The 24,632-nt window shown below is 37.8% G+C and overlaps 1 protein-coding gene across 1 annotated transcript; it reads right to left on the bottom strand.

Moving 5' to 3' along the window:
* Positions 1–3,256: 3,256 nt before the first annotated feature.
* LOC131936311 (atrial natriuretic peptide receptor 1-like) lies at positions 3,257–24,309 on the bottom strand. The gene is made up of 24 exons (XM_059293241.1): positions 24,242–24,309; positions 21,426–21,537; positions 18,643–18,838; positions 18,040–18,175; positions 17,472–17,563; positions 17,250–17,388; positions 16,417–16,501; positions 15,769–15,892; positions 13,713–13,814; positions 13,507–13,584; positions 12,936–13,040; positions 12,724–12,795; positions 12,304–12,475; positions 11,597–11,752; positions 10,793–10,889; positions 10,237–10,311; positions 8,898–9,047; positions 8,523–8,646; positions 8,004–8,072; positions 5,491–5,665; positions 5,006–5,104; positions 3,645–3,734; positions 3,417–3,506; positions 3,257–3,354 (listed from the first exon to the last, which is right to left on the bottom strand). The coding sequence occupies exons 1-24, from the start codon at positions 24,282–24,284 to the stop codon at positions 3,257–3,259; spliced, it is 2,679 nt and encodes an 892-aa protein (XP_059149224.1). The 5' UTR covers positions 24,285–24,309.
* Between the last annotated feature and the right edge of the window lie 323 nt (positions 24,310–24,632).

The raw sequence follows: 24,632 nt of genomic DNA, 5'->3' as shown, positions 1-24,632 counted from the left end.
AATTATATGATTTGTTTTGCTTGTTGGCTCTTTAAACACAAGTCAGACACTTGGGGCGATCCAAAATTGGGTTGTATGAACTATGCAAAAGGTCCCGACAAAATTAACAAACATGAAAACTCTGAAAGTCACAAGATTGCAGAGAGAGAACTTTTAATTACAAAGTTCCGACTTTACAAAGACAGAACCATAATATGTGACATTTTAACATCAGAAAAGAAGGAAATAGAAAAAAACAGAGTAATACTGGAAAGTATTATAGATGTGGTTCTCTATTTGGGAAAACAGGGATTGGCGTTTAGGGGCCATCGTGAATCCCAAGGTTTAGGAGAATCTACATTAAATGAAGGCAACTTTTTGGAACTTATTAAACTCATTTCTAAGAAAGATGATTTGCTGAAACAACATTTACTTTTCGGTGACAGAAATGCAACATACTTAAGTCCGGGTATGCAAAACGACTTAATTAAGGCTATATCAGCCCAAATTTTAAAGAAGATAGTAGGTGAAATTAAGATAGCTAGGTACTTCGCTGTGATTGTAGATTCAACTATCGACATTAGTAGAATAGATCAATTTTCTTTGTCAATCAGATATGTTACTGAACATGGAGACGCCATCGAAAGATTTATTCAATTTTGTGAGCTTCCTGAAGCTAGTGCAGAGGTTTTTTTTAAAACACTTCTTGCAGCAGTCACAGACTTAGGGCTGTCAATGACCATGTGCTATGGTCAGTCCTACGATGGAGCAAACACCATGTCTGGTGAAATATCAGGCCTACAAAAACGAGTTAGAGAAATAGCTCCACATGCACTCTTCACACACTGCTGTGCTCATAATTTAAATTTAATTCTCATAGATGCTGTTTCATCTAATATTCAAACACAGCTGTTTTTTGGAGTTCTGGAAAGCATATATACATTTTTTACCGGAAGTCTACCGCGTCTTTCTATATTGCAAGAGGAGCAACGCAACAACATAGAAGCATTTTCATTAACACTGAAACGACTTAGTGATACAAGATGGGCGTCTAGAAAGACAGCAGTAGATTCTATATTGCAGAATTTACCAGCACTAGTTCTTGCATTGCGAAGAATAGTTGACGGTGAAGTTAAAAACTCTACTTCTAAACAGATTGCCGAAGGAAAGGGAATTCTTGTTACAATAGAGACCTTTGAGTTTTTAGTTGTTTTAATGTTTTGGAAAAGAATTCTGCATAAGGCTTTTAACGTATCCATTTATTTACAGAAAAGTAGCATTGATATGTTAACAGCCTTTCGATTAATTCAGATTTTTGAAAATGAGATGAGTAGCTGGAGAAATGAATTTGAATCAGAATTTGAGCAGATTGAGAACGAAGCCACTGAGCTCGCTGAGAAATGTGATATTCGTACGGAGTATAAGCAACACAGGTTATACAAACGGAAAATATTCCACGACGAAGGTGCAGAGGATACTCAGATATCTGACTCTAGGAAAAAATTCATTGTTCAAACTTATTTAGTGTCACTTGACTCTGTCATAATTAGTACAAACACAAGGTTTCAAAATTTTAAAGATTTGTCTTCCAAGTTTTGTTGCTTAGACCCAAAACATTTTGCATTAGATGACTGTTTAATACAGTTGCAGCAATTAGCAGTGACGTACTCGGATGTTGTTGACAGTGTAACTGAAGTAGTGCAGGAATTCGTATCATTTAGAACATTTTACCAAGAAGTTTTTAGTGTAAGCAGTGTAAACAAGGGAGTTTCAACTGAAAAAGAACCTCCGGAACTAGCGGTGACAGTAAACAGCATTCTGAAATTCATGATAGCTAATGACTTGTGTTCTATGTATCCAAACCTGTCCACTTTGTATCGTATATTTCTGACTTTACCAATAAGCAGTGCCGGAGCAGAAAGATCCTTCAGCCGTCTTAAACTCCTGAAAACATACATCCGTTCTACTATGAATGAAGACAGGTTGTCCAGCTTAGCCCTGATTACGATTGAACGACAATTAGCTTCTGATGTTGATTTAAAAGACGTAATTGATCATTTTGCTAAAATGAAACCTCGACGAAAAAGGATGTTGTAGTTCTAACAGAAGTTTTAGAGTACAGGATAAAACAAAATTGCTATCAAAAGTGTTACATAGGCCTTAATAAATAATTATTGTTATTTCTTTTTTAATTTAAAATGAATACCGTTTTGTAAAACTGATTAAGCAATAAAAATATCTTCATTTACGTGTCTTATGCATTCCAATTTTTAGAAGACATAATGCTATTATAAAGTAAATTGTACGAGGATGACAAAAACAGACTATGCCCTATATATATATATATATATATATATATATATATATATATATATATATATATATACGTATATAGAACATATTACAAATTCGGCGCCTTTTTTGCTATTTTTCGCTCCCCCTACACTGAAAACCTGGATACGCCTCTGCCAGTAGCTAAGAGGTACATATAATTCTCATATGGCACTACCTGACTATCAATGACCAAAGTTGTTAAGCTATTACATATAATTGTTTTTACTTTTTCATTAATGTGAATACAAGTTTACCGCTGATTTCAATGTTTAGGTATAGTTTCAATAAATGTTAATTAGGAGTGATAGAATTACTGTTAAATAATTAAACCTAAGAATGTTGCCTTAAAAAAAAAATTCTTCTTTTTTCCTTTTTTTTTATATTAATTTATGTTTGAAAATAAAACAAAAAGATGTCTTAGACCTCCAATTAATAAACTTAACTTCTGCCCTAGTTTAAAACAGCTTATGGTGCTAAGAGCAGCATTTTGTCTCAGAATTTTTGTTAACTAGACCAAACAAAGCATCAAGCTGAATATTATATTATCATAGCGTATCAGTACTAATGTATGGGCGTAGAGCTTATGAATGCATACCCAAAGCTTTGAGTTCAGATCCCAAGCTCTAGTCTAAAGGTCAGAGTCTACCCAGCTCTGATGGGTACCTAATTCAAGTTCAGGTAACTCTGGGGGGGGGGGGGGGGCTTGGGATAGTTCTGACCACTTATCCTCATGTATCTGAGGTCACTGAAACTGATCAACTCTACTTCATCAACACTGTACAAAGTTGTACACTACGTAGACCCACCTTCATCTCCACATTTCCCCTGAGCTCCAGGTCAAATGTAGCAAATGTGTCTAAAACTTCTTTACACTGTGGGCTGACATGGATCTTTAGAGCTGTGGAAGACATGTACAAATGTAGCAAATGTGTCTAAAACTTCTTTACACTGTGGGCTGACATGGATCTTTAGAGCTGTGGAAGACATGTACAAATGTGTCTAAAACTTCTTTACACTGTGGGCTGACATGGATCTTTAGAGCTGTGGAAGACATGTACAAATGTAGCAAATGTGTCTAAAACTTCTTTACACTGTGGGCTGACATGGATCTTTAGAGCTGTGGAAGACATGTACAAATGTAGCAAATGTGTCTAAAACTTCTTTACACTGTGGGCTGACATGGATCTTTAGAGCTGTGGAAAACATGTACAAATGTAGCAAATGTGTCTAAAACTTCTTTACACTGTGGGCTGACATGGATCTTTAGAGCTGTGGAAGACATGTACAAATGTAGCAAATGTGTCTAAAACTTCTTTACACTGTGGGCTGACATGGATCTTTAGAGCTGTGGAAAACATGTACAAATGTAGCAAATGTGTCTAAAACTTCTTTACACTGTGGGCTGACATGGATCTTTAGAGCTGTGGAAGACATGTACAAATGTAGCAAATGTGTCTAAAACTTCTTTACACTGTGGGCTGACATGGATCTTTGTGGAAGGCATGTTAATGTAGAAGGTTGTTGCAAATGTTATAGTAGGTTGTAGCAAATGTTATAGTACGCTGTAGCAAATGTTATAATGCGCTGTAGCAAATGTTATAATGCGCTGTAGCAAATGTTAACATTATAGTAGGTTGTAGCAAATGTTATAGTACGCTGTAGCAAATGTTATAGTAGGCTGTAGCAAATGTTATAGTATGCTGTAGCAAATGTTTAAAAAAAAAGTTAATGGACCCTTCCATACTACCAACTAGCCATTCTAAAGGCTGTGTAATTAGTGTAGTACGGAAGTGAAAATGAATGAGAGTAGCACAGCAGAGAAAATAAATGAGAGTAGCAGGACAGAGAAAATAAATGAGTGTAGTACAGCAGAGAAAATAAATGAGAGTAGCACATCAGAGAAAATAAATGAGAGTAGTACAGCAGAGAAAATAAATGAGAGTAGTACAGCAGAGAAAAAAAAGAGTAGCACATCAGAGAAAATAAATGAGTGTAGCATGGCAGAGAAAATAAATGAGAGTAGCACAGCAGAGAAAATAAATGAGTGTAGCATGGCAGAGAAAATAAATGAGAGTAGCACAGCAGAGAAAATAAATGAGAGTAGCACAGCAGAGAAAATAAATGAGAGTAGCACATCAGAGAAAAAACAAGAAAGTAGCACATCAGAGAAAATAAATGAGTGTAGCATGGCAGAGAAAATTGAGAGTAGCACAGCAGAGAAAATAAATGAGAGTAGCACATCAGAGAAAAAACAAGAGAGTAGCACATCAGAGAAAATAAATGAGTGTAGCATGGCAGAGAAAATTGAGAGTAGCACAGCAGAGAAAATAAAAGAGAGTAGCACAGCAGAGAAAATAAATGAGTGTAGCATGGCAGAGAAAATAAATGAGAGTAGCACATCAGAGAAAATAAATGAGTCTAGCACATCAGAGAAAAAACAAGAGAGTAGCACATCAGAGAAAATAAATGAGTGTAGCATGGCAGAGAAAATAAATGAGAGTAGCACAGCAGAGAAAATAAATGAGTGTAGCATGGCAGAGAAAATAAATGAGAGTAGCACAGCAGAGAAAATAAATGAGAGTAGCACATCAGAGAAAATAAATGAGAGTAACACATCAGAGAAAATAAATGAGTGTAGCATGGCAGAGAAAATTGAGAGTAGCACAGCAGAGAAAATAAATGCTAGACTTACGTAGACCATTGGACTCCATTCTTGAGGCTGTATTGACAGTATCACCAAAGAGACAATAGCGAGGCATTTTAAGGCCAACAACTCCGGCACAAACAGAACCTGCATACATCAGGACTTGACTTTAGAAAGTTTGGTCAGGAAAAACATCAGTGGAATTTAAATTTGTTATTTTTTGTGAAGGTCTACACACTTTACCTCTCTACAATGGGAACAATTTGCATGATACTAAACTAACAGAGGGGAAAATGTGATCAAAACAAAAGCAGATGAATTGTCTAAGGCTGGTCTTAGTTGGACAACATACGGCCAGAGAAAACATAGGAGGTGAGGAGATCAATCAATTCAGCTGCTGAATGGGTGGACTCAAGGATGTACTACTCTCTTAAACCCAGATTCGAACTCAAGACTTTCAGGTTAGCAGCCTAGTGCTCTACCGCTAGGCCACACCTTCCCATAAATTATATTTACACAAATCAAAATGTTACCTGTGTGAATGCCAATTCTAATCTTCAGCCTGTCATTGGGCCGGTGCCTGATTCTAAATGTCAAGGTCGCTTTCAACAAAGACAAGCTCATCCTGGCTATCTCACGTGCGTGTAAAATCCCATTACGATCTGGCAGGCCTGACACAACCATGTAGGCGTCTCCTATTGTCTCAACCTACAATAAACAACAGTGTGTTTTGTTAAAGGCAGACACAACCATGTAGGCGTCTCCTATTGTCTCAACCTACAATAAACAACAGCGTGTTTTGTTAAAGGCAGACACAACCATGTAGGCGTCTCCTATTGTCTCAACCTACAATAAACAACAGCGTGATTTGTTAAAGACAGACACAACCATGTAGGCGTCTCCTATTGTCTCAACCTACAATAAACAACAGCGTGATTTGTTAAAGACAGACACAACCATGTAGGCGTCTCCTATTGTCTCAACCTACAATAAACAACAGCGTGATTTGTTAAAGACAGACACAACCATGTAGGCGTCTCCTATTGTCTCAACCTACAATAAACAACAGCGTGATTTGTTAAAGACAGACACAACCATGTAGGCGTCTCCTATTGTCTCAACCTACAATAAACAACAGCGTGATTTGTTAAAGACAGACACAACCATGTAGGCGTCTCCTATTGTCTCAACCTACAATAAACAACAGCGTGATTTGTTAAAGACAGACACAACCATGTAGGCGTCTCCTATTGTCTCAACCTACAATAAACAACAGCGTGATTTGTTAAAGACAGACACAACCATGTAGGCGTCTCCTATTGTCTCAACCTACAATAAACAACAGCGTGATTTGTTAAAGACAGACACAACCATGTAGGCGTCTCCTATTGTCTCAACCTACAATAAACAACAGCGTGATTTGTTAAAGACAGACACAACCATGTAGGCGTCTCCTATGGTCTCAACCTACAATAAACAACAGCGTGTTTTGTTAAAGGCAGACACAACCATGTAGGCGTCTCCTATTGTCTCAACCTACAATAAACAACAGCGTGATTTGTTAAAGACAGACACAACCATGTAGGCGTCTCCTATTGTCTCAACCTACAATAAACAACAGCGTGATTTGTTAAAGACAGACACAACCATGTAGGCGTCTCCTATTGTCTCAACCTACAATAAACAACAGCGTGATTTGTTAAAGACAGACACAACCATGTAGGCGTCTCCTATGGTCTCAACCTACAATAAACAACAGCGTGTTTTGTTAAAGGCAGACACAACCATGTAGGCGTCTCCTATTGTCTCAACCTACAATAAACAACAGCGTGATTTGTTAAAGACAGACACAACCATGTAGGCGTCTCCTATTGTCTCAACCTACAATAAACAACAGCGTGATTTGTTAAAGACAGACACAACCATGTAGGCGTCTCCTATTGTCTCAACCTACAATAAACAACAGCGTGATTTGTTAAAGACAGACACAACCATGTAGGCGTCTCCTATTGTCTCAACCTACAATAAACAACAGCGTGATTTGTTAAAGACAGACACAACCATGTAGGCGTCTCCTATGGTCTCAACCTACAATAAACAACAGCGTGTTTTGTTAAAGGCAGACACAACCATGTAGGCGTCTCCTATTGTCTCAACCTACAATAAACAACAGCGTGATTTGTTAAAGACAGACACAACCATGTAGGCGTCTCCTATTGTCTCAACCTACAATAAACAACAGCGTGATTTGTTAAAGACAGACACAACCATGTAGGCGTCTCCTATTGTCTCAACCTACAATAAACAACAGCGTGATTTGTTAAAGACAGACACAACCATGTAGGCGTCTCCTATTGTCTCAACCTACAATAAACAACAGCGTGATTTGTTAAAGACAGACACAACCATGTAGGCGTCTCCTATTGTCTCAACCTACAATAAACAACAGCGTGATTTGTTAAAGACAGACACAACCATGTAGGCGTCTCCTATTGTCTCAACCTACAATAAACAACAGCGTGATTTGTTAAAGACAGACACAACCATGTAGGCGTCTCCTATTGTCTCAACCTACAATAAACAACAGCGTGATTTGTTAAAGACAGACACAACCATGTAGGCGTCTCCTATTGTCTCAACCTACAATAAACAACAGCGTGATTTGTTAAAGACAGACACAACCATGTAGGCGTCTCCTATTGTCTCAACCTACAATAAACAACAGCGTGTTTTGTTAAAGACACACTAGACAGAATAGCACAATGTGTGTATTACTTCCTTGGTTTGGTCACTAAATATTTTATCCTGTGCAGGATTATTTTATAGTTTAAGTTGCAACAGAGTTACTATTTTATGATTAGTGGTGAAAAATGTTTGAAATATTTATAAACTTAATAGAAAAGTTTCACACTAATTCATTAGTACAATAAAAAAATGTTTTTTTAATTTATTGTAGCAAAGAAAAAGAATTAGAAATTAACAGTGGTAGTTGATTAAAATTTGTGATTATCTTTCATTAGTAAAATAAAAAAAAATAAGTACTTACTTTATAAACATCAAAGTGTTCAATAATAGAATCAAAAGCTGTGTACAAGTCATTTAACAAGTCAACAACCTAAGAATAAACCAATACATAAATACAATTATATTTTCTTTATAATATCTTTACTTAATGTAAATAATGAAATGCTTCTATAGTACGTGTACTAAATAGCCTTTGTACATGTTTACATTTTTTTTCCAATTTCAGGCCATATTACAACTTAACAGAACTTATAGTATGAGCATCTACTTATGGTAAACCAATGGACACACTCAAGGAATAAAATCATGAACCAAATGTCAACCCAGGTGTGATATGTATAAGCCACAAGCCTACAGTAGAGTGTTGCACCCACCTCCATTGGAGTGCTCTCTGACAAGGTTTAAACATTTCTATATCTATCTATAAAAAAATGGACCCACCTCCATAGGTTTAAACATTTCTATATCTATCTATAAAAAAATGGACCCACCTCCATAGGTTTAAACATTTCTATATCTATCTATAAAAAAATGAACCCACCTCCATAGGTGTGCTCTCTGCTGACAAGGCAGTGAACCCACAGATGTCACTGAAGTAAATAGAGACACTGTCATACCACTCGGCTGTCACTGATTCACCACGGATTAGCTGCGACGCCACTTTCCTAAAGCACAAAAAATATACATGTCAATTCATCACAGACCTTCATTTATTGAAATATTAATTTAAAAATACAAAATAAACTTGAAATAAATTAATTATGGTTACAATGATATGCTGTGACATGAAAATAAAATATTTATAAAAAACGTTTGCTGATTTGTAGACCAGCTGTTTAATTATAATCAAATTAACAGAACAGGATGTGCAATCTTTAAGAAATGTGATGTTTTAATTAATTTATTTTAAACTAACTTGGGCAGCATGTTGTACAAGAGATCCTCAGCTTTTTTCTTCTGCTGTAGATAATCTGCTGTCCTCTCCTCTACCAGGGCCTCCAAGTTGTTGGCGTACTGCTCCATACGGGAGAGGAGGTTGTCTAGGATGTTGCCCTTGTCACCATCTCTGGGAATAGGAAAACATGTTTGGTTTGGTACCTAGCTAGTGGGGTTATGTATGTAAGTTTTAACCTAGTCGGATTTTGGCTAAAGCCTAGGGGATATTAAAAAAAATCAATTAAATGAGAATTAGGGCTTAGGTTAGTGAGTGTTGTATCTGGCTCATTTGTGTGAGCATTACAGCTCATGCAGATCTAATGGGAATCTGGGCTATAAGGAAATACATGTAGCTGGGTACGGAACTGACCTTGCAAGTAAAAATTTAAATACATAAAAATTAAAATGATGTTACCTATTCAGTTTTCTAATGATAGACTTTAATGATGTTACCTATTTAGTTTTCTAATTATGTTACCTATTAAGTTTCCTAATAATGTTACCTATTAAGTTTCCTAATGACGTTACCTATTTAGTTTCCTAATGATGTTACCTATTAAGTTTCCTAATGATGTTACCTATTTAGTTTCCTAATGATGTTACCTATTAAGTTTCCTAATGATGTTACCTATTAAGTTTCCTAATGATAGACTTTGTTACCTATTAAGTTTCCTAATGATGGACTTTATGTTACCTATTAAGTTTCCTAATGATGTTACCTATATAGTTTCCTAATGATGTTACCTATTCAGTTTCCTAATGATGTTACCTATTTAGTTTCCTAATGATGTTACCTATTAAGTTTCCTAATGACATTACCTATTTAGTTTCCTAATGATGTTACCTATTCAGTTTCCTAATGATGTTACCTATTTAGTTTCCTAATGATGTTACCTATTAAGTTTCCTAATGACATTACCTATTTAGTTTCCTAATGATGTTACCTATTAAGTTTCCTAATGATGTACTTTATGTTACCTATTAATTTTCCTAATGATGTTACCTATTAAGTTTCCTAATGATGGACTTTGTTACCTATTAAGTTTCCTAATGATGTTACCTATTAAGTTTCCTAATGATAGACTTTATGTTACCTATTAAGTTTCCTACTGATGTTACCTATTTAGTTTCCTAATAATGTTACCTATTAAGTATCCTAACGATGTTACCTATTTAGTTTCCTAATAATGTTACCTATTAAGTATCCTAACGATGTTACCTATTTAGTTTCCTAATAATGTTACCTATTAAGTATCCTAATGATGTTACCTATTAAGTTTCCTAATAATGTTACCTATTAAGTATCCTAACGATGTTACCTATTTAGTTTCCTTATAATGGACTTTAATGCTTGAAAATCTGGTCTGTCAGTAGGATCCTCAGCCCAGCAGCGGCTGAAATGTTTAAGTCTTTTGTTAATGATGTCTTTTGTTAATGATGTCTTTTGTTTACTGGTGCTTTTGTTTACTGGTGCTTTTGTTTACTGGTGCTTTTTGTGTAATTTTCAGGACATTATGGTAAGCATATTTAAAAAATGGTACTTTTTTAAACAAATTAATCTAGTAAAACATTTCTTGAATGGATCTGAAATGTTAACGTTAAAAAAATATTATTTTACTTATTATATGTTTATAGTACCATTAGACGTAATATCAATATATATTAACTAAATTATAAGAAGTAATATGTAGATATTGACTTAATGAATGACATGAAGTAATATGTACATATTGACTGAATGACATGAAGTAATATGTACATATTGACTGAATGACATGAAGTAATATGTACATATTGACTGAATGACATGAAGTAATATGTACATATTGACTGAATGACTTTAATATTGAATGAATGACTTGAAGTAATATCTACCGTATAACACCAGCTAACTCGTCACAAGGACAGTCGTATTCTTCAAGAGATGGTCTGAAGTAAGGCTTCACACCTGCCTTCACCTTCAGGTAAATTTCTGTGGAAGTTGACAGGGTACATGTTCTTTTATTTAATTTTCAGATATGTGTACACTACATTTAAACAAGGATGAATGAGGAGTTATTTTGCAAAACCTACCAAAACGTTTAAAGAAAACAAACAGTTATACTTACATTAATTTTAATTAAGTGCTAATTAAAGAATTATCCCAATTATTGTTCGAAAAGCTATAGGCCTACTTTAAAATTTATATTTTAAGAGTGTAAAATCCAAACTCGTAAGAAAGCGAAGAACGAAAAAAAAAATAAAAGTAATATCCTGAAAATCATTCTGAAGTGGCAGCAAGTTTTGCAATAGAAATCCCCAAACTTAAGAAGTTAATTTAAATTAGTAATTTTACAGAAAATATCATAAAATTATGTATGTTCTTAAATATAAATTTCTGAAATGGGGAATGCTTTATTCTCTGGTGTTCTAGTATAAAATTATTAGACAAACACAGTAGCGTAGCGGGGGGGGGGGGGGGGGGGGGCGGGGGGGGGGGGACATATGTCCCCGGGCGCCGAGCTTAGGGGGCGCCAAAATGGGTTGGAAAAATAAATTGGAAGGTTGAAGGGGGTGCAAATTGAAAGTTTGAGGGGGGGGGTGAAAACCGAGATCTCGAGGGGAGGGGGTGCAAATCGAAAAGTTTGTCCCCGGGCGCCGGGAAGGGTCGCTACGCCTCTGGACAAACACAGGAGTTACCATGGGGTGTGAGATCAAGATTCTGTAAAAAGTAGACGCCATTTCTGTAGACAATCTCCTGACAGATGATGGCAAAGCTGTAAACATCTCCCTTGATGGTACCCTCTGGTGGCCTGTAGGCCATGCGTAACAGCTCAGGGGCCGTCCATAATTTATCTAGATGGATGAGAAAAAATTTGGAATATGTAAACAAGCGCATGGGCCGTTATAATTTATCTAGATGGATGAGAAAAATTTGGAATATGTAAACAAGTGCATGGGCCGTTATAATTTATCTAGATGGATGAGAAAAATTTGGAATATGTAAACAAGTGCATGGGCCGTCTATAATTTATCTAGGTAGATGAGAAAAATTTGGAATATGTAAACAAGTGCATGGGCCGTTATAATTTATCTAGATGGATGAGAAAAATTTGGAATTTTAAAACAAGCGCAGGGGATGTGTATAATTTATCTAGATGGATAAGATAATGTGGATTTTTTCATTATTGACATCGAGTGTGATTAAATTAAAATTCTCCAGGTATTATTTTAGCACTAATTGAGTTAAGACAAATATTTTAAAGTGCATTATTTATTTTTTTAAAAAGTGGTTTGTATGATAACATAAGTTAGACATTTTATTGTTGTCTGTTCATGTCTACTGAAGGTCAGAAGTTCTATATTTCCCTCAATTCATTAAGGGGGTTAATTACAATGGTACGTACTTAAATAGTAGCTGTAACTGTGATCCTCCTCCTCGTTATTTCTCTCTAGCCCCCGCAAGTGATGGAGACCAAAGTCTGTGATTTTGACAACAAATCTGCTGTCAACTACGCAGTTTGTGCTCTTTAAATAACCGTGACTGCGCACCTCTGTCCCTTGTAGATAGGCCATGCCCTGCATGCAATCAAACATTCATCAGAAACATCAGAGTAAAGAAATGTAATGGCATGAGTGAATCAGGTTTTTAATAAATTTCCTGTGAGAAAAAAAAACGACTAGACTAATACCTTCAGAGTTCTCCTGAATCTATAATATTTCTTCCATTAAACACAATTGTGCAAAACATGGGTTTTAACTGAATCTGTAATATTTCTAGCATTGATTATAATTGTACCAACAATAAATTTATCATCCTGTATTACCCGAACAATATCTTGCATGATTGAATAGCGGAACATCCAGTCTAACTTGATCTGTTCATTCTCTAGAACATCCTAGAACCACAATTAGAAGAAAACTAGAATTTAGGTTATCTCAAAGACATCCTAATAAAAGGATAAATGAGAATGGGATGAATTGACACATTGATTAAATTAACATAAACATAGAAGCACTATTTAAAAACTGTGCATACTTGTAAACTTCCTTTAGGGCAATATTCTGTTAGAATACATGCATTTGGGAAATCTATACAAGCTCCTATAAATCTGACTATGTGATCATTTTGTAGATCTTTCATCTGGAAATAAAGGCAAAAAATTGCAGATAATTAACTGAATTCTGCTGCCAAAGTTGTTTCAAGTTTACAAAACAAATAATTAAATCTGAGAACATTTTCATGTTTTAATTAAAATAAAATAATTATTGCTTTACATATATGATATATTTTTCAAGGTTAAAACTATAATTGTATATAATTAAATTCATAATAAGAATTCAAAATGTAGACCTAAATGATTTACTGATTTAATTAATTTAATTTATTTTAATATATTTATAAGGTCATGCTGAGTAAGGCCTTTTTTTAAATTAAAAAAAATTATATTCAGGCAAGTAAGCAATAATTTTTTAATTCAGAAATTAAGTGTACAGCCTATAAAATTACTTTTAAATTACTTAAATTAGAGAATAAATAAGTTTTAATAACAAAATATAAATGAGAAATAATGTCCTGTAGACTGAGATAGATAATCAAAACGACTCACACATTTGATCTCCAATAGCATTGGTTTACTGATGGTTATGTTGGGTCTGGTAATTGGTTTGATGGCAATAATTGCTCCCTGTTGGATTTTTTCATGGTAAAAATGGTTAAAGACAAGTACAAAGTTTGATTTAAAATGTGTCCTCTCAAATTAAATATTGTGGCAGTTTGTAAAAAACTTTAACTGAACTGGGAAATAAAACAAACCTTGTAGTAGCCAGTTCTAGTAAACAACTGTCTGTTTCCTGCATCATTGAGATGTACAGCTATTGTATCCCCAGAACAATCACTGGTTGGCAAAGAGCCTTTCTGTAAATTAAAATACAATTTTTAGGCCTATGCATTTTCTAGATCTAGTTACTAGATCTAGTTAGATTATCTACTTCTAGATATCTAGACTCTAGACCAGATCTAGATTAAAATATAGATTTAGATCTAGTAGTAAGGGGTCGTCCATAAATGACGTCACACTCGTAGGGGAGAGGGGGGGTCGGTAATTTTGTGACGACGTGTGATGAGGGAGAGGGGGGGGGGGGGGGTTCAGATGGTGCGACGTCACACTTTTGCATTAAAAAAAGAAATGTTACAAAATACATTTTTAGACGTTATTTCGCGTTTTAGAAAACAGTTTTAATAAATTGTAATAGGAATTGATTAAAATACTCTATTTTGACAGATTTCAGACAAGATATTGGAAAAATATAGATGTTTTTAAAAAAATCAACTGCAATTTTGAAGGGGGGGGGGGGGGTTGTAGGCTGAGGTGTGAAGTCATTTTATGGGGGGGAATCTGGTTTTTGTGACGACGTGTGACGGAGGGGAGGGGGGAGGAAAAAAATCGTCAAAAAAAAGCGTGCCGTCATTTATGGATGACCCACTAATTTACAATCAAATTTTAAAATATAATGAAACAGATCTAGAGTGAAGAAACAAGATCCAGATCTCGAGATCCCTTTTAAAAAGAAAATAAAAGATAGACAATTAAGAAACTTTCACATTCAACTGTTTTATCGCAGTAGCATCCCTTAGATTATAAATTTTATTTTCACTGTTCGAAAGGTTTCAGTTCGTACAAATGACACAATGTTGGCCGTAATAGTCATATCGTGGTGTAGCCTTCTGGCTTAATACTTATTTTAGCATTCTTTCTGTGCAAACAATTCACTTAAAAAACACTAGTAGACATATTATTAGGCCGCCTTAATCTTTTTCAGCTGCAGAATCACATGTTTCTAATAATTTATTTAAAAACACAATTTACGCGCGGCTTCCTGAGACTAACCCGACTGTCCTGTCTATCAACAACTGACCCTGAGCCTGCCCACTCTATCAACAACTGACCCTGAGACTAAGCCAACTGCCCACTCTATCAACCAGTGGCGTAGCGAGGTCGGGTGTTACCCGGTAGCGACCCTTCCCGGGGACAAATTTTCGATTTGCACCCCCCCCCCCTCAAGTTTTCGATTTGCACCCCCCATCAAACTTTCGATTTGCACCCCCCCCCCCAAGTTTTTCTCTATATATTTTGCTATTTTTTGCCTTGGTGTCACCCCCCTAAATGGTGTCACCCGGTGCGGTCCGCACCCCCCGCCCCCCCCCTCGCTACGCCCCTGCTATCAACAACTGACCCTGAGACTGCCCACTCTATCAACAACTGACCCTAAGACTAAGCCAACTGCCCTGTCTATAAAAAAAACAACTGACCCTGAGACTAAGCCAACTGCCCTGTCTATAAAAAAAACAACTGACCCTGAGACTAAGCCAACTGCCCTGTCTATAAAAAAAACAACTGACCCTGAGACTAAGCCAACTGCCCTGTCTATAAAAAAACAACTGACCCTGAGACTAAGCCAACTGCCCTGTCTATAAAAAAACAACTGACCCTGAGACTAAGCCAATTGACCCTAACCCTAAGCCAACTGCCCTGTCTATAAAAAAACAACTGACCCTGAGACTAAGCCAACTGCCCTGTCTATAAAAAAAAACAACTGACCCTGAGACTAAGCCAACTGCCCTGTCTATAAAAAAACAACTGACCCTGAGACTAAGCCAACTGCCCTGTCTATAAAAAAAAACAACTGACCCTGAGACTAAGCCAACTGCCCTGTCTATAAAAAAACAACTGACCCTGAGACTAAGCCAACTGCCCTGTCTATAAAAAAAAACAACTGACCCTGAGACTAAGCCAACTGCCCTGTCTATAAAAAAACAACTGACCCTGAGACTAAGCCGACTGCCCTGTCTATAAAAAAAAACAACTGACCCTGAGACTAAGCCGACTGCCCTGTCTCTCCAACTTTTTGTTCTTCTCTGGCGCCCCAAACAGAATGTCGTCCCACCTGACCCTCCAGTTCATTTCCGCAAGCTCCGCCTCCAGCTTGATGTGTCTGTGGACAAACAAATAGAGCTATATTTAGGCATATAGAAATAACATGCTATGTTGTCTGTGGACAAACAAATAGAGCTATATTTAGGCAAACATACAGAAATTAAATGCCATGTTGTCTGTGGACAAACAAATAGAGCTATATTTAGGCATACAGAAATAACATGCCAAGGTGTCTGTGTACATATAAAAAAAAATTATATTCACATAATATTCACATACAAAATAAATAGTAACGTTAGTTTGATGTGTACTTTTTGGACCTCTATCTTAAAATTAAGTGTCATTAAAATGCAAAGCTTCAAATAATATTTCTTCTCGAACTTTTTCATCATAAAACAATAGTTCATTCACAATTTGTAAAAAAAGCACTCTAAAAAAGTTACACGACACAGACTTACCTGAATAATTACATAGACATGAAAAAGAAATAAAAACAAACACGGCCGACAAAAACATAACAAAACCTGCACATAAAGACATAGGTTACATGGAAGGGTCGATACAAAAATAACATTATCTTACCTATAGATGAAGAAAACGGCGATAAGAACAATCAGCAAGAGCGATCCCAAGACGATAATCACGATAAAATATTCTGGGAACGGTTCTGTTGGGGAAAAAAAGCGAAATATGGATTAGAAGCATTTTTTTCAACACAGATTTAACGTGAGAATTTTTATCTGAAGGCTATTTGATGCAATTCTACATATAAAACATGTATATTTTATTATGAAAATTCATTTTCCATTCTCTGAACGTCAGAGCTTTTATGTCCATGTATCCTTTGTTCCGAAATTTTTAGGGGGGGGGGGGGGGGGTTAAGGAAGAGGGATTTAAGTCCAAGTGGATGTCCGGGTTTATTTTGGCGCATGGTTTAAGTCCTGTGGTTTTACTTGGTGAGCATCAGATTAAACGATAAGTGAGCGATTAGGTGGATTAACACATGATTAAGGCTATAGACTTAACGTGAGTGCACATGTCACTAGAACATACACACATCACCAAAACGTAACACGTCAACAAAAACGCCCTCCCTCCCTCCAGTGGCGTAGCGAGGTCGGGTATCACCCGGTGCGGCACTTAATGGTGTCACCCCCCAGAGGCGTAGCGACCCTTCCCGGGGACAAACTTTCAAACTTTCGATTTGCACACCCCCCCCCCCTCAAGTTTTCGATTTGCACCCACCCCCCCAAATTTCGATTTGCACCCCCCCTCCCCTCAAGTTTTTCTCTATATATTTTGCTATTTTATGACTTGGTGTCACCCCCTACATGGTGTCACCCGGTGCGGTCCGCACCCCCCGCCCCCCCCCCCCGTCGCTACGCCTCTGCCTCCCTCCCCCCCACAAAGTTTACCTTCAGAAGGACATCTCGAGCCATCAAAACCACAAATGGGCGTGTCTGGGGGAGGGGCCAGTCTGCCACCTGCCCAGTGAATTGTCTTGTTGGGGAGGAGTTCAAACTTTTTATGGGTGCCAAAATAGTTGCCGACAACCTGGGGGTGACAAGCATGATTGGTTAATTACTTTAATTAAATGACGTTTTCTTTGAAATAAGGAATCGATACAACTCGTTTACCTCAAATTTGTCAGTTTCTGGATTCAAATCAAGCAGCGAGTAATCGGAGTTTCGATCCCCGTTGGCGTCGATACTAAAAGTTCCAGTTATACCTACAAAAAACAAAGATCAAGTGTAAACGCAGAGTCAGAAGCTAAATAATATTGTGATATAGAGATACCACAGAGGGACCTGTCTTTATGCGATGGCTGTCGTTTCCTTAGTGGTGTGGCCTATCAATCGCTGTGTTTGTGTGTTGAGGATTTCATACATTTCAATTGGTTCCACAGGTGAGTTCAAAACTATTAACATCCACCCCTCTACTCACCACTAAATATCCTCCATCCCCACCTCCACCCCACCCCCTAACCAGTAAATGTCCCCTCCACTCACCACTAAATGACCCCCACCCCCTCACCACCAAATGTCCCCCCTCCCACTAATCACTCACCACCAAATGTCCTCCACCCCTCCCCCCTCACCACCATGTGTCTCCACCCCCACCCCCACCACTAAATGACCACCCCCACCCCCCCCCCCCCTCACCACCAAATGTCCGCACCCCACCCCCCCCCCCCCCCCCATTCACCACTAAACGTCCGGTTCCACATCCTCCTGGTTACAGCACTGCCGTCTGTGATGGAACCGTTGGCCGTCAGCGTCTCGTTCAGTGCCCGGGCATACAACAGGACGGCGTCATGGAATGCACCGGCAAAGGCATTGACCTGTAGGGGGCATAAGGTAGAATACACTGTTAGACAGGGGTCACCTATTAGGCAGGTATCACCTGTTAGACAGGGGTCACCTGACGTGTATAGGTAAACCTGAGTTCATAAGTTATTATAAAATGATGAATACATTGAAACGAATAAAAAAAATGCAGGTGCTAGTTATACATTAGAAATATGCTTTTACACTTGGCAGACATTTTCTAGCCATTAAACCTCACACTTCAAACACTCTCTCAATTCAAGTTTAGAAAGCTCTTTCTAGAATTAAAATTATCAATACGCACCAACGATCCCCCCCCCCTTTTTTCTCAAAAATACCCAAATCCTAAACTCATACATACACACATACACATTTACGCACATTCTAACCACACTTCACACACACACACACATACTAACCACACTTCACACACATACCCACATTCTAACAATACTTCACCCCCCTCCCCCCAGGTAATTACCTCATCGGTCCCATAAGTTAAATTTGGAAAGGTCTCTAAAGCTCTGGCCTTGACCTCGTCAGAAAACTGTCTATACTCCTCGCTCGTGGGCATGCGCAGTGTCACAGTCATCAAACTCTCGAACGCCTTCCTGGCCTTCGTGTTTCTCTCGTCCGTGTCGTTGGCTCTGTACCACGGCTTCTCTGTTGCGTTTTTACTACAGTGTGGAGTAAAGGGGGGTATAATGTACAGTAGGGTTTATTTTTAACAAAGCATGGGACACAAAGGTTTAAAAATGCACTCAAATTAGTTTTTAACTTCTTAATCGTGTACAAAGTGAAACATAATCAGGGTGTTTTTTTTTTTTTTTATTTCAAAATGAGGTGTTAACGAAAAAATCAGGGACCGTCTTTAGCATTAAATTGGGTAAAAAGAGTTATAATCGGTGGCGTTGTTACAACCATATGGAGTATAGAGGTTTAAAATCTGAAATCGTTTTTTTTTCTACTACATCATGTTGTAAATTGATGGTTTTTACTTTAACAAGTGGTATAATGGGCTGAAAGATATTGTCGGGGGCGTTTTTACTAGAACTAAGGGGACACACGGTTTACGAGGTTTAAGTCGGGATAGATTTTGAGATGGAAGAGATGGAAAGATTAAACCAAGGATTAAACAATCAATTAAACTAAGGACTAAATCCATGGATTAAACCAAGGATTAAACCAAGGAATAAACCAATGTTTAACCAGGGATTAAACCAAGGTTTAAACCAAGGATTAAAACATGGATTAAAACATGGATTAAAGGATAACGGAATGGACTTAAGGGATACATAGGATATAGAACTTAGGGAAAAACGAAACAGAACATAAACTTAGAATTACAGTTTAAAATATATACAATATCCAAATCATTTTTAAATTTTTTTTTAGGTGCAATTATTGCTTGATTAGACGTACCCACTTTTACGCATCTGACTATAACGACTACATAATGATAACATCTTTTGACATAAATCAGCTGACATAATGACTACATAATGCAAAGCTTTACGTTATCGCGTATATAATTGTCATTACAATGTTGAAAAACGTTAGCATTTACTCCTGAGACTAAACAAATCGGTTAATATCTAAGTTTGCACTGCAAGACACCCCGTTATGCCAGAGTATTGAATTAGGCCTACACATTAAAAATAGAACGGGAATAAGCAGATTCCCACCGATGCGATAAATCAACTTAGAAACAGGCACAACTCTAGGACAAGGTTAGCGATAGTTTAAAAAATTGGATTGTTATTTTTTTCTTTAAATAATCGTCAAAAAAAAAATCCCCGAAAATGCCCGTAATAATTCTGTCCTCAAACAAGTTAATCAAACTGTAAAAATTTGAATATAAAAAAAAAAAAAACAGAATTCAACAAAGACAAAAAAAAAAGATCGTCCCAAAATATTTTTGAAACTTCCTGATCAAGTAGCAGGAAGTCTGCTGTAACAGATACATAAAAAATGTATTTGAAAATGAACTGACTCGGGAAAATGAACTGACTCGGGAAAATGTCCCGACTCGGGAAAATGTCCCGACTCGGGAAAATGTCCCGACTCGGGAAAATGTCCCGACTCGGGAAAATGTCCCGACTCGGGAAAATGTCCCGACTCGGGAAAATGTCCCGACTCGGGAAAATGTCCCGACTCGGGAAAATGTCCCGACTCGGGAAAATGTCCCGACTCGGGAAAATGTCCCGACTCGGGAAAATGTCCCGACTCGGGAAAATGTCCCGACTCGGGAAAATGTCCGACTCGGGAAAATGTCCCGACTCGGGAAAATGTCCCGACTCGGGAAAATGTCCCGACTCGGGAAAATGTCCTGACTCGGGAAAATGTCCCGACTCGGGAAAATGTCCCGACTTGGGAAAATATTGCGTTAACTATTGTAGAGGACAGTACAATCGTAGTGTGAACGGATATGTTTACAGTGAATTGTGAAACAAACAATCTCTACTTCATCTAATCTCTAATGGGCCAGCAGATAAAATATTATAACCCTGTTTTGCAACTCAACTTGGATTGGAGATTATAAAAATCGACTTCGTGGTAAAATAATTGAGGATAATATGTTAAGGCTCAAGTGGAGTAAAAACTAAAAACCAAAAACCAAAAACTAAAAACCAAAAACTAAAAACTAAAAACCAAAAACTAAAAACCAAAAACTAAAAACTAAAAACTAAAAACCAAAAACTAAAAACTTAAGACACACCAAACAAAAAGTTAGACGAGGTCAGTTTTTGCGTTAAAATAGTTGAAGAACTGAAAAGATCCAGTGTCATAAAACATTGATTAGGGGTATGGGGATTATGATGCAGGCCGGGGGGGGGGTCGTATGGGCTGGTGTCAAATTTAGACATTTGAGTTGCTACAAGTTTTGAGTGTCTAAATTTGGTAAAAAATAATTTGGAGGCGTGATTTGATGATGAAAAATTAATTGCTGTAATTGGTCATAGCTGAGTTTAAAAAGGAAATTTGGTTTTAAAAATATTTTGAGAAAAAAAATGAAAACTTGACCACTTTCTAGTTCATCACTGGATTGAGATGTCTGCAAACATTTGTTCAAGAATGTGGGGTGGGTGTATGCTAATGATGGGGGTGAGGGGTGGGTCAGACTAATAATGGGGGTTAGGGTGGGTCAGGCTAATGATGGGGGTTAGGGTGGGTCAGGCTAATGATGGGGGGGGGGAGGGGGGGGGGTCAGGCTAATGATGGGGGTGGGTCCATGAAATGTTGGTCAGCTTGATGTCAACTGACCTGCTAAAGAGGTCGATGTTGAAGAAGACGTACTCCCCGTTGTCGAAGTTCATCTCGTGAGCACGGATCATGATCTCACGCACAGTGAATGGTGAGGCGCACATCACGATTACTGGAAGAGGACAATTGGGTTAGACGTACCACGACACTCGAACGACTGTTAACACGGATACAACATATATACTAGAAAACCTCATACCAAACCTCAACATAACCATTAAACTGCTATAAGCCTTATCTTGCACAGATGAGCATTAGCCTTATCTTATTCTAACTTTTGTATAATCCTAATCCTCTACCTCGATATAGCATAAGAGTAATATACTATATTGTTTTGCATTAGCCATATCATCTACTTCACCTATGTATTAATCTAACCGTCTCCTCCACCTTCGCATTAACTTAATCCTCAGCTGAACTCTAGAATCAGATCCAGACTGTGCAACTACACCCCACAAACTTTGCCAACGTCCTAAATACAAACTTTTATAACCAAATAACTCTCCGCTGTAAACACAGCATTCAAACTAAATTCCAACAAATTATGTTGACTACGCGAACACCTCTACCCCACCTCCACCCCCCCCCCACCTCACGAATCCCATGCATACATTACAAACCCTACGTGACGTTCTCTGTCTATTTTCCGAGGCGTCTATTTGTCTCTAGCTTGGGGCTGGGGGGAGGGGGTGGGATTTAAACGGATTTCATTGGACAAAACTATTCCTTGTTCTAGCGCTTCGGGCTACGAACACTATCCTGGAACGGATTAAGTTCGTATCCCGAAGCAGCATTTGTACCATTAACAAGAGATTAATACTAACAGTATGGAAATTTGAAGGTTTGAGGTTGTTTTTTTTTTTTATTTTTAAAATTCAAATAAAGAATTTCGAAAGTTTCCCCTATTTTAAGTTAAACATAAAGTGCTTTATGATCGATTCTTAGTTTTAATTAGCAAAATTGTAATGTTTAGTGTCCATAAATGTAGTTAAATTATAATAAAATAATTTAACTGTATTCATTAGTATTAATGTATCCTGTATTTCAAAACATGCTTTTTATGTTTTATTATGCTTCAAAAACTATGTAATTTTACCGTTCATACAAGACTACACGGAGATTGAAATATTAAAAATTACATAATTATTTCCGTATATTATACTATTCTGATCATTTTTAACATGGTTATGTCGACCATCCATATCACCAGTAGAGTCTATGTTTGGTGACCTAAGTCTTGACACTGCATCACCAGTAGAGTCTGTGTTTGGTGACTAAAGTCTTAACACTGCATCACCAGTAGAGTCTGTGTTTGGTGACTAAAGTCTTAACTGCATCACCAGTAGAGTCTGTGTTTGGTGACTAAAGTCTTAACTGCATCACCAGTAGAGTCTGTGTTTGGTGACTAAAGTCTTAACTGCATCACCAGTAGAGTCTGTGTTTGGTGACTAAAGTCTTAACACTGCATCACCAGTAGAGTGTGTTTGGTGACAACACTATGATTTGATCTCAACACTCCAGTCACTAGAGTCTAATTGTCATGTGACCTTTGCCGTGTTTCTCTATGTAATATACGTCATGTGTGGGGGTCGTTAACTGGATTGGCTAATGCTAAAGCCCGGTCGTAGTATTTTTAGCGCAATTTCCATTCTGGAGAATTGCGTTTATTAACTCGTCATTTCTGTGAATGGATGGATGAATGAATGTATGGATGAATGTGTGTCCGGGCTTTAAGTTGTATCTCCTCCTCAAGGAAGCAATATCGATGACTAGTTCCAAAAGCAATTATGTTAAGCAAGTTACGAAAATGAGCATAGGCCATAAAAATTCCGGGTTTCTTTCATGTATTTCCCGGAAAAGCCAAAAAAACCTCGAAAAAAATGCAGTTTTTGGCCCATATCTCGGCAACCAGACCCGTTAGCGACTTGAAACATGTACCAATAGATTCCTGCCATAATTTAGAACAATATTGCCGAAGAAAGTTTTCAAAAATATCCTCTCGCTCGATCACAAATTTTAAAATTACATAAACACCTACAAACCGATCGTTCTTCTAGCTTGAACGCACCCCAGCATTATACGTCAGAGCTATTTTTAGATAACATAAGGAAATTGCGCATAAATGTCACTAGACTTTTTTTAATTTTGTTTTCTAACTAATGGCAGGTATCTAATAAAGCTAATAGGACTCAGAAATAGTATGGGTCTGAAAACACTTGCCAGGCTTAACAGTTGACTAGAACCACTTCTACATCTCACCAAATAATCACCTCTACAGCTCACTAAAACCACTTCTATATCCCACTAAATAACGAATAATAACATCACGGCCCACCAAATAACCACCTAACTCACCAAAAAGTAACATGCAGACCTATATCTCACCTCTTAACCTATTCTACCCTCACCAAAAATCCGCCTCTATAGCCCACCATATAAACTTCTTACCTAACAAAAATCCCCTCATACAAAAAAACCATCTACCCTCACTAAAAACCACATCACCAGCTAACCAAAAAAAAACCACCCCACCACCCCACCAACCCACCACCTCACGGCTACTACTCACTCGACCACTCCGTGCCGACCTCAGCGTCCAACGAGTTGAGCATCTCGTTCAGATCCTTGAAGCTCTTGTGGTCCCCACCACCCCACCACCACCCCACCACCACCCCACCACCCCACCACCACCTCACGGCTACTACTCACTCGACCACTCCGTGCCGACCTCAGCGTCCAGCGAGTTGAGCATCTCGTTCAGATCCTTGAAGCTCTTGTGGTCCCCACCACCCCACCACCCCACGGCTACTACTTACTGGACCACTCGGTTCCGACCTCAGTGTCTAGCGAGTTGAGCATCTCGTTCAGATCCTTGAAGCTCTTGTGGTCCCCACCACCCCACCACCACCCCACGGCTACTACTTACTCGACCACTCTGTGCCGACCTCAGCGTCCAGCGAGTTGAGCATCTCGTTCAGATCCTTGAAGCTCTTGTGGTCTTTGACCAGGTTCGTGTTGCTGCGGAGTTCGTTGATGGTCGAGTCGGCGGCTGCAGTAGAGCAGGTCAAACCACGTTAGGACACAATGTAGGACATAATATAGGAAAAAATGTGGTAAAAATTGTGTCAGTGGCTAAATGTAGGACAAAATGTAGGACGAAATGTAGGACAAAGTGTAGGACAAAGTGTAGGACAAAATGTAGGACAA

The sequence above is a fragment of the Physella acuta genome, unplaced genomic scaffold (assembly GCF_028476545.2).
Source record: "Physella acuta isolate Inbredline_101_S28 unplaced genomic scaffold, ASM2847654v3 ptg000014l, whole genome shotgun sequence".
NCBI classification, from domain to species: Eukaryota; Metazoa; Mollusca; class Gastropoda; family Physidae; genus Physella; species Physella acuta.
This window is presented reverse-complemented; position numbering and strand designations above follow the sequence as displayed.